This window comes from Myotis myotis, unplaced genomic scaffold (assembly GCF_014108235.1).
Source record: "Myotis myotis isolate mMyoMyo1 unplaced genomic scaffold, mMyoMyo1.p scaffold_m19_p_3, whole genome shotgun sequence".
Classification (NCBI taxonomy): domain Eukaryota; kingdom Metazoa; phylum Chordata; class Mammalia; order Chiroptera; family Vespertilionidae; genus Myotis; species Myotis myotis.
This window is the reverse complement of record NW_023416335.1, coordinates 192,613,487-192,623,791: the sequence shown is the minus strand read 5'-3', so window position 1 is coordinate 192,623,791 and position 10,305 is coordinate 192,613,487. Positions and strand designations below refer to the sequence as shown.

Below are 10,305 nucleotides of genomic sequence, written 5' to 3'. Positions count from 1 at the left end.
AAACACTTAAATTAAATGTTTAAAAAGACATGTATCTTTGGCCTATAATTATTTGTATCTTTAAAAAAAATAAATCTTTATTGTTGAAAGTATTACATATGTTCCCTTTTTCCCCCCGTTGACCCCTCCAGCCCACCCTACCCCCCCAACCCAGGCCTTCACCACCCTGTTATCTGTGTCCATGGGTTATGCATATATGCATACAAGGTCTTTGGTTGATTACCTCCCACCCACCCCCCACCTTCCCTCCCAGATTCTGCACTCTGTTGCTGTTCATATCTTTTTTAAAGTAGCTAATATTCTTATCACCTTTTGGAGGGCTGCACTCTCTGTGTTAACCTGGTAGCAACAGCTAGGGCTAGCAACAGTCTTAAGGGCTCAGATGTGACCAGACCCAGTTGCTGAATGAGTTAGAGATCGGTGATTTGAGAAATGTTGAATTTGGGGGCTGAGAGAAAAGTGGGAGCAAAATAGTAGTCATCACTATAAGTCCTGGTTCTCTTCTAGTTCTTTTCCTCTTTACATTAACTGATACTCCCTGGGCCTCAGTGTCTGCAACTGTCAGTCCTGCTCTTGCTCTCGCTCTAAGAAGCAAGTCTTTAAGTTCCTTGAACTCCTCAGAGAGAAGCTTTAGATAGAGAACTGTGGGGTGCAGAGGGAGGAAGGCTGTTAATTTTAGCTTGGGGTTTTCCAGCTGGCACACTGTTACCATCTTGAATCACTTCCACACCCTGAGCTCTGCCTGGGAGATCCCTCCTCCCGGGGGCTTCCCCATTCCTGGTTTGGTCTGAGCCACAATGGTAAGCATTCCAGAAAAATGCTTAAGAGAAGCCTGGCTGAGTCATTTGATGCACAGCTCAGGAGGCAAAGAAAGTACAGTGATGAGAGACCCTGGTCCCAGTAGTGCCTGCGATCCAAGAACCAAAAGGGTAGTATAGTCATTGTTTATGTTCTTCGTCTGTCATTATGCAGTGACTCTCTGCCCTACCACTTACTGGCAGCCTTCTGAGGGCCTCCAAGGTCCCACCGTTCCATTTTCAACTCCATGAGAGAGAAAGGCTAGGATCTGTTCCCTGTGGGCTCGGGACTCTTTCTGGTCAGCATGGCAGTGTGACTTAGTTTGGGGTAATTTCTTTAGGACAACTCAGAAGACTAGGATGTCTCCTTTCTCCTCTGTCTCTCCACCTGACTTTCCATAGGGAAGAGAGCATTTAGGGAGAGGGAGCAGGTAAGGATTTCCAGTGTTTTTCTGGTGTATTTTAATATATTTAAATTTAGAGAAACAGCAGTCTAATCAGGCAATAATTAATTCCCTCTTCATCAGGGGCCTTCATGTGTGCCTTTTGCATATGGATGAGCCACAGGGTCACACTGTCCCTCTGAAGAGACAGTTGCTGAAGGTGATAGAGCTGAGTGTGCTCTCCGGGCACTTGAGCTCCTTCCCCCTTCCGTCCTGTGCTTCCCCCTCCCTGCACCTGACAAGGACTAGATTCCTGTGGGGAAAGAAGAGAAAGGTTAATGAGGCTTCCTCTCCCATCCTCCAGGATTCCTCTCTCACTGCCCCCAACGCCTCCCATCAGCGCCTCTTCCTGGGCCCTCAGTCCCATCCAGCCATCCCGTCCACCAGCTACCCACTGGATCTCTTCAGGCCCCACTGGGCTGCCTCGGAGCCCTCAGCAGCAGCTTATTTGCTGTGTACCTCTGCTTTTAGTTGGTTTATCACTCCTTGGCCCCACTCTGCTTCTTTACTCTGTCACAGTCTGTCTTTTTCTTAGGGAGTCTGACATCCTGAATGCACACACTGCTCTGGTCCTGAGAAATATGCTGCCTCCTCCCCACTAACCTTTGTGCGCCGGATGGACTCAGTCTTACTTCCCTGAGTACACAGTCAAGCTCTCCAACACCTAACGCACACACCTACCAACCCATGTACATTCCTAATTTGAGCTACAAATATAAACACATGTATGCATACACAGCCCGGGGCAGCCCAGATGCCTTTTGGCACATTACAGTCTCCTCTCCTCCCTGGAGCTCCCCATTTCCAGGGAGCAAGGGGGGAACAGATGGGGGTGGGGAGAGAAATGGGACCTGGGTGGTTACCATGGCAACGGAGCCTAGCAACAGCTGAGAGGCTGATGTGTGTGTGGGCTTTTGCAGGGTTGTTATAAGAGCCAAACCTAGAATTGGGGGCTCAGAGGTGACTGATCCCAGCTGGGCAGCTTGGATCCCCTCCCTCAAACACACCCCTTGATTCCACCTCCACACCCTATCAGAGAAAGCAGAGTGGGGAAAGCTAATGCGTTAACTACAGGGCTTCTAATGCTACACAGCTTTGGGGGGCAGGTTAGGGAGCATGGCTGAAAATAAACCAAGCAGGGCAGCCTCTTTCCCATTTCTCATTTTTCTCTTCTTTCACCTTTCACCCTCTCTCTGTATTATCAGCTCTCTCTTCTTCATTTTCTTGCTTCTCCATTGCCTGTCCTTCTATGTAATTTGCCCTTACTTTGTCTCCTTTCACATGGTCTCTCTTGACCTGCACTGGCAAGTGACAGGCAAGCCATTCTTCCAGTTTCTCTTGCTCTGTCTGCTCCCTTAGTTTCTCTTCCTTCCAGCTAGTCCTAAGTTAAAGCCCTTGAATCCCAACTCCAGGTCAGAGTAGGCCGGTCACATTGGGCTGGAGGGGTTCCCGGGTTCATCCTCTTTCTCCCTCTTGGCCGCCCATCACCTCTCCTCCCGTCCACTCTACAGGGCTCATAAGACAGAATCAGGGAACTCAGGTATCTTGCAAAGGCTTTATTTGAAAATTTTGAAACTTACATCCCACAAGAATTCAAGATTATCACCACAAGAAGAAAGAGATAATACAAAAATATATATCACAGCATAGGAGCCAGGTAAGAGAGAAAGAAGGAAGGTGGGAAAAATTATGAGAAGTAGGGAGAAACCTGGGGGCAGGGGGACAAAAGGAGGGAGAGTGGAAGAACAAAGGAGGGAAGGAAGGAGTGATGTTAGGGAGCCCAAGAAGGGGAGGGATAAATTGGGAGGTAGAGCTCCCAATGGCCTTGAATCAGCTGGCTCCATTCCCTGGCAGCCTCAGTGGAATTAGGGAGGCCCTTAGAGAGGCTGGGAAGTAGAGGACTGGCTCAGGGGGCTCTGAATTCCAGAGAGGGACACACACAGAGACAGCCAGGACAGATAAGACAAAAGGGACTTAGGAGGAAGGGCAGGGCAAATGGGAGCCCCTTTCGTGGGTAGTGCAGCAGGTGACTCCCCAAAACCCATCTCCCAGACAACAGAACTTAGCAGTGGGGTGGGGGAGAAGTGTGGGGCCTCACTACCCTCATCCTTATGGGAGCCCTCAGGGTATGAGATCACCCATGGAGTGGAATGAGGGAGACAGTGAAACACATGACAGGGAACAGGATGGGCCATGACAGATGGGGGGCACAAGGAGCCCCCAGCTCACCTCCCACCCACCTCTGGGGCAGCATGCAGGAGCCACAGAAAATAGATCAGTGGGTGTTCATGAGGGAGAATGTAAGCACAACACACAACACAACATGGGGCCAGGAAATGCATGTGAGAGGAATGGTAAAGTCAGCCACTGACCACTGAGTGACTGAGATGAGCATGAAATGTGGGAAGAGAAAATGAAAAATGAGAAACAAAAGAGAGAATGTGGGGGGTCAGCAGAGGGGAGAGAGGTGGATGGGGAGAGGGTGCAGAAGGCTGGCTGCACAAGAGCATGAGTGTGTGCAATGGCCCGTGAGGGTGGAGGTGAGTGTGCAAGGCTTTCATGTGAGTGTGCAAGGATGGGGATGGGGCACCAGAAACCAGAGGCCCCACTTAAAGGAGGGTGAGCAGATAGGATTGCCTATAGGGCCAGTGAGTGTTCCAGGGTGGTGTGCCAGGGCAGAAGCCAGGAGCACCTGCAGCCCCAGCTCCCACAGCTGCCCTACCCTCAGTGGGATGGTGGCTATGCCGGCCCCTTGGCCTCCTGCTTGGTGGCACCCCAACATTGATGGGCATCACAGATTCACCAGGGGAATCCTGAGAGGAAGAGGGAAAGGGTGCAGTCAGGAAACAAGGGGTAAGCCGGAATTGAAAGGGGAGTCCAAGACAAAGGGAGTCAAGGCTAAGAGGGCGGAGTTGGAGTTAAATGGCAGCATGAGAATAGGACAGAGATCCACAGAGCAGGAGAAGGAAGGGTCCCCTCAGAGAAGAGGGGTCCAGGCTCCTTGGGAGGGCCAGGGACCAGGCTGGGAAGGAGAGCCAGGGGCCCTGGGAGGGCCAGGCCCTTCCTCCTTCCCACCCACCCAGGAGGGAGCACCCCCAACCACAGCTCCAGAGACCTAAACGTCCTCCCCTCCCCACCCTCCATCTTTTTGCCCTGGCCCTCACCGGTTCAACTGGAAGGCTGGAGCCCCTTTGGGCTGGGGCATCCCAGGCCCAAGCCGGGGTCCCCCTCGGGGCTCCTCGTGGTCAGGGGTGGGGGTTGGCGAATCCCCGAAGGCCCCCAGCACAGTGACCCCGGCTGGGGACAGGTCTGTCAGCGGCTGCTGGCTCTCCTCCTGCCTCAGGGCACCTTGCTGTCCTGAGGGCCTGCGCCGCTTCTGGCTGCGGTCCCAGCTGGTGCACCGGAAGGGAAGAGGTTCTCTCACACACTTAAGAAGCCCCCATCCTGAGCCTGCAGGGTTGGTCACCCCCCAGCCTTCCTTAGGTACCCCTAAGATCCTACAGCTGAGAAACCGGCCTCTAACAGTTCTCTACACCAAATCTGAAACCAAGTGTCCATAAAACCACTTCTCCTACCCTGCCCGCCCTGGGACGCTGGGATCTAAACCATCCCCCCAACCTGGTCCACATCCACAGAGTTAGTACTTCCTCCCCACCAACAGGTGGAATCCTCCAGAATCGCCGCCTGGGGAGGCGTACCCAGAAAAACCATTTCTCTCCTCAGCAAGCACCTTGGCAGGTTTAGTTCTAATTCAAAGCCAGCTAATGACCTGGACACTTCAATGATTCTCTCAGTAACGTGTGAAGGACTGGGTGACCCATTATTAAATACAGGCCAAGAAAGCTCCAGATTTACTCCCTCCTCCCCAGGTGCCCTAAGAAGGGGCTCTGCAGACTGGGTCATTGTTCTCAGTCTTGGAGGGACAAGGAATAACCAGCAAAGCCCCTAGTGCACATAATAACCCCCCACCGCTCCCATTATCCTTGTATGTCCCTGGGAGAAGGAATGTGCCCTGGTTTCTCACTGTCTCCCCCGACCCAAATCCTTAACTACCTTTCCCCAAGGTCTTGCCTTACTCTACCACTCCCTATCCCACCCCCAGCAAAATCCTGCCCTTGCGTCTTCCCTCCTTCCAGCCAAACATCCAGTTCCCAATGGCCAGCACCCTCATCCCCACAGCTTACCAGAACTTGAAGATGATGCCAGTGGCCACGAGAACAATGATGATGGAGATGGTAATTGTGACATAGAGCTGGGGGTCCACACCTGATTGGGGTGGGAAGAAAGTTTTAGGGGGGCTCAGTGTGGTAGGAGCCACGAGGGAGTGGGGATGGGGCTAGGCTACAGGTTCAGTAAGTTTGAGGAGGGCTGCCAATGTGAATCCACGTTGCCCAACTCTTTCTAGAGCCCCTCACCCTTTATTCCATTCATCAGCTTTACCCAGAGTTTTCAGCTCTTTTCCTCCCAAATCCCCCACTTTCCCAATCCTGTATATATGTGATGAGGAGGGGGCTCCAAGGTCAGAGAGAACCCTGTTCTCTGTACAGAAACCAGGGGGTGGAACCGTCCATCTGTGCTCTGGCCTCACCCCCAAACCACTGGCCCTGGCTCTGCATTCTCTGAGCTGAGCTGTCACCCTGGGGTTCCTTTCATGGTGTTCCTCTGCATGAAATGCACCCACTCAAGGTTCAGTTCAAATGTCAATTCTTGGAAGGTGTTCTGATCCCCAGGCAAAGGTCGTCTCTCCTCTTTTCTTTTTCTTTCTTTTTTTTTTTTGGTTAATCCTCACCCTAGGATATTTTTCCATTGATTTTTAGAGAGAGTGGAAGGGAAGGGAAAAGACACAGAGAGAGAAACATCAATGTGAGAGAGACACATCAATTGGTTGCCTCCGCATGCCTCGACCAGAGCCAGGAATCCGTGGACCAGAATCAAGCCCAGGGCCCTTCCGTCTGAGGGTCGATGCTATAGCCACTGAGCCAAATCGGCTAGGGCTCTCCTCTTTTCTTAAGCAACATGCTGAGCATGCCTCTAGTAGAGCACTTATTACACTGACATCCCCAAGTGTTTACACATCTGTCTTCTCCAATGGCCCCGAGCTCCTCCAGGGCTCAGACGCGTCTTCATCTCTGCCGCCTGTGCCAGCGTGGTGCCTGACACATTTGTGGAAGGAGCTAACAGACAAGGCCTCGCTTGCTGCCCTGAGCTTCAACCAGCCTCCCCACCCTCATATCCCTACCGCCCTCTCACACTTCCACTCACCTTCCCCACGACCCCCGAACAAGAATGGCCGCAGTGTGGCAGGTGCTTCTCTAAGGATGATCCCATCTCCATCACCCCGCATGGAGTCTGAGTTGGGGTGTGGGGTAGCCAGCCCATGGGGGGCTGCAAAACCATAGTCCAGGGGCAGAAATCCAGGATTGGCAGAGTTGGGATCCCCCCCATCCTCTCGAGACACTGTAGGGCCCCATACAATAGCCCAGGGATACTGGGATGAGGGTGGCCCCTCTTCAAAGCCTGATGGGGTGGCAGGGGGCGCGGTGCCTGGCAGGACTTGCCGCCTGGATCTTGGAACCCGAGGGGATCGGCTTGGTGGGGGTGCCCGCTCCCACACACAGACATGGCGTGGGGCTGAGGGACCTCCCCGGGCGCATGGGGGACGTGCTGGGGCTGGTGGGGTTCGAGGGGAGGAGGAGGAGCCTTGAGCAGGTGGTGGGAAGGGCAGCAACAGCAGTGGCCAGAGAGGGAGGAGGTGGGACAGCAGCAGCGCAGGCCTACAAAAAGGGAGAAAGAGAGGGTAAGACAGAAGCCCATCCTGGGCCTGTGTGTGGGGAAGACAGGCTCATACCTGTGACCCCCAGCCGCCTCTCTCCAGGTCTCTCTGCAAAAGCAGGCGGGCTTTGGGAAGGTTCAGCCTCATTTCCTATCTTCCCAGGGTCTAGAGCCCTTAGGATGGAGGGCCCTTGATGGGTCTAGGGAGGAAAGGGCCAAGACCTCAGGGAACGCTCCCTCCGCTGTGCCGAACTTACCACATCCTGGACTCCATGCTCAAGGTCTTCCTCAGCTGTGACCCAGATTTTCGGCTTTTACTGGGAAAGAGAAGGGATTGTCACATCCCCACCCCGCCCTGCGTTCTTCCCCAGCTCATTCATCCACCAATTCTACCCACATCTCCCCTCGCATGCTGCTGGCTGCCAGCAAAGCTGCTGCCCCCCAGGATTCACTGCTGCCCCCCAGGATTCACTGCTGCTGAGCATCATTTGGGGGGAAAAACTCCCAAGTGGCTCCCTGTCTAGCTCCCAGCCCCTCTCTACAACTACCCAGGTCGCTGTTATCTCCCCACCCCAGGGCCTACTCTCACTTCTCAGGCTTCCTTCTCACTTCCTTGTCCACAGCTCCAAGCTTTTCTTGGATCTTAATTTAGAGTCAAGAACCTTGTGATTCCTTGAGCACCTACCGCTAGGGAGAGTCAGGGTGGGGGAGGGTAGAGGAAGTCAGTCTGAGTGTGTGAGTGTGTGTGTGTGTGTGGCACGTGCCCAGCCTGCCCACCCCACCTGTAGTCCCAGGCAATTCTCTTAGGATTGGCCCCAAGAATCTGCATCTTTAGGAGAAGGGGAAGAGGAGATGGAGGGAGGGAAGGAAAGAGGCAGAGAGAGGTGAGTGGGAGAAAAACTACAGAATATACTTTTTGCTCAGTGTTTAAGCATACAAATGCATAGATGCCCTCTGACGGGAGGAGCCACCCTTACATGTAGCTATCCTGGGTGAAGACTCCTGGAAGAGTCAGGGTGGTTGCTTTTGAAAGAGGAAGGACGTGTGTTCAGGGTTGAGGGTGCTGGACCCAGGGTGGGCCAGGCTCCCCTAAGAAAATGGGACTATGATACCCTGTGGATTATGGGTCTAAATCTGTACTCTCAGTACTCTCAGAGAATAATGGGAATAAGATAAGAAGGTCTGGGGAAGGGAATGGGAAAATGGGCAGTGGGGAGGGATGTGAAGGGGTGAAGGGCCCAGAAGGGAACGGTGGGTTAGGAGCGAGAAGGAAGGAGAAGAGTGAAGAGGAAGCCAGCATAGAGCACAGAGCGGGGGGGGGGGGGGGGGGGGGGGGGGGGGGGGGGGGACAGGAGTCCGTCCTGAAAGAGAACAGAAGGGGGGCAGGTACAGAGGCTGGAAGCTTGGAGGATGCTGAGGGAGAACAGGATGAGTTAAAGGTCAGGGAGGGAAACAGAGGGTGAAGGGGTCACAGGAGCAGGGGAAGAAGGGGAAAGGGCAGGAGGGGAGAAGGAAAGGTGCAGGCAGGAAGGGAAGGTGGACACCGTGCAAGGGGAAGGGAGAGAGGGGTGGAGAAGAGCAGGGTTGGGGAGAAGGGAAATGGGAAAGGAGGGAGCATAATACCGATGACAAAATAAGAGGAAGGGCTGGGGACCGAAGACAAACAGCAAAGATGGAGGAGTTGGAAATTGCTTCTTCCGATGTAAAGGGATGTGGGGCTATGGGAGGAGACAGGGATAGGGGCATGGTGGGAAGAAGGGAGAGAGGGATGACAGAGAAGCAGCAGGAGGGAGGAAGTAAGGAGTGTGGAAGCAAACCAGTGAAGCGGAGAGGGCTCTCAGGGGTCTCTGCGGCCGGCTGACTCCGGGACTCACTCACCTCTCCGCCGTGTGCATCACCCCCTCCCCACGCCGTCAACTCGGGTCCCAGGACCCTACGCCCCTCCAGCCACCCCTTCCAGGAAGCCCGCAGTCCCCAGGCTGGCGCGCCACCCCCACCCTTTCCTCGCGCCTCGCGGACCTGTTGTGCGCAGGAGACCAGATGGGGGTGGGGCGGGAGCCTGGAGGTGGGGGATCCCGGCCCTGTTTCCAGCGTGGCCCCAGCCCACCCCTCTCACAGGCCCGCGCACCCGCTGGAAAGCAGCGAGAGTTGGGGAGAAAACGAGGACCCGGAGGTAGGCGAAGGGACTCCGAGGGGGGAGCCGACAGGGACCCGACGCAAGAGGATGCGGGGAGCCTGAGCCGAAGGCAGGATGGAGGCGGCCACGGGGACGGCGACCGCTGCGCCAGGAGGGTAGGATGGAGCCGGGACCGGAGCAGGGATGGAGAGCGCCGCAGGGAAGGGGCGCTTCGGGACTAGAGGCTGGGACCCGGGGAGGGACCGCGCCGGGAGCGGCGGGGGCGAAAGGCTCGGAGTTCGGAGGGACCAGGCCGGGCTCCCTCGGGTGGGGGCGTGGGGGTCCCTTTCACTCACCTGCGTGCCTGGCGCGGCGGCGCGACAGCTGCTGGCGCTCGGGGCTGCGCCGGGCTGGGGGGACGCGGGAGCGGGTGGGGCGCGGGGCATGGTCAGGGGGGTGGCCGGCAGCGGGGTGCTGGAGAGGGTGGGGGGCGGGCGCCCGGGGCGCGGGGCGGCGGCAGCGGAGGCGGCGGCGGGGAGATGCTCCGCTCGGCTCGGCTCGGCTGGACTCGGCTCGGCGGGGCTCGGCGCGGCGGCTCGGAGCGCTCGGTCTCCTCCTCTCCCCCTCCCGCCCCCCGCCCCGGGCCACGCACGGTTTAACCCTCCCGCTGCCGCACCGCGGGAGCCGCGCTCAGCTGTGTCCCAGGTGTGAGGCTGGAGAGGGCGGCGGAGGCTGCGCGACTGTCTGATTCCCCGCGTTTTGATGGCGGCCTCCCCGCCCTTTCACCCAACACCGTGGAAACCCGTGGTCACCTTAGTGCATTTCTTCGATTCGGCATCTCCAACTATTTCACCCCTGGCGAAGAGTGCGGAGTGGGGGCCGGGGCAGCGGGGGCAATGAAGACCTCGCGCCAGCCTTGGATTCTCCCAGTGACTGGATCCCCGGTTCCACTCTGGCCCTGCTACAATGCATTGCCTCACAGCAACCCGATTACCTTTAAAATAAGGAGATCAAGTCGCATTACTCGGCTTATCTGGCAATCGGAATAGCCAAACTCCTTACTGGGGCTTACCAGACTGTATGACCTCGCCCCTAGCTCTCTGATGTCTTTCCCCAACACATCTTTATGCCCCAGCGACACTGGACCTGATCTGTATTTCTAAAACTAGAGCTTAAC

At 55.7% G+C, this 10,305-nt stretch overlaps 2 protein-coding genes across 10 annotated transcripts in view; one reads left to right on the top strand and one right to left on the bottom strand.

The window, feature by feature from the left end:
- Nucleotides 1–2,065: 2,065 nt before the first annotated feature.
- Nucleotides 2,066–10,121, bottom strand: LOC118649803 (PILR alpha associated neural protein). Of its 3 annotated transcripts, none has more exons than XM_036297202.1 (6): nt 9,941–10,121; nt 7,270–7,329; nt 6,503–7,014; nt 5,425–5,506; nt 4,405–4,632; nt 2,066–4,053 (listed from the first exon to the last, which is right to left on the bottom strand). In XM_036297202.1, exons 1-6 carry the CDS (start codon nt 9,964–9,966, stop codon nt 4,032–4,034), a joined length of 930 nt encoding a protein of 309 aa, XP_036153095.1. In that variant the 5' UTR covers nt 9,967–10,121; the 3' UTR covers nt 2,066–4,031. The 3 variants fall into 3 exon arrangements, with proteins under 3 accessions (XP_036153095.1, XP_036153097.1, XP_036153096.1); XM_036297204.1 differs by lacking the exon at nt 9,941–10,121 and adding an exon at nt 9,485–9,573 and having other exon boundaries at nt 2,067–4,053; XM_036297203.1 differs by lacking the exon at nt 9,941–10,121 and adding an exon at nt 8,891–8,986 and having other exon boundaries at nt 2,067–4,053.
- The window catches only part of COPS7A (COP9 signalosome subunit 7A), a 38,896-nt gene continuing 37,773 nt past the window's right edge, over nt 9,183–10,305 (top strand). For 3 of the 7 annotated variants that reach the window (XR_004965749.1, XR_004965748.1, XR_004965750.1), the window contains exon 1: nt 9,183–9,304. The gene's annotated coding sequence lies outside the window, so the exon portion shown is untranslated. The remainder of the gene's footprint in view (nt 9,305–10,305) is intronic. The other 4 variants (XM_036297207.1, XM_036297205.1, XM_036297206.1 and 1 more) reach the window with 2 other exon arrangements.

Bases quoted from the DNA above. Each gene is read 5' to 3' on its own strand.
- LOC118649803 (XM_036297202.1), bottom strand. From the start codon at position 9,966: ATGCCGAATCGAAGAAATGCACTAAG. The intron at 7,330-9,940 runs GTGACCACGGGT...TCTCTTTCCCAG, and splicing joins AATCGAAGAAATGCACTAAG to TAAAAGCCGAAAATCTGGGT. The intron at 4,054-4,404 runs GTGAGGGCCAGG...TCTTCCTCTCAG, and splicing joins CCAGCCTTCCAGTTGAACCG to GATTCCCCTGGTGAATCTGT.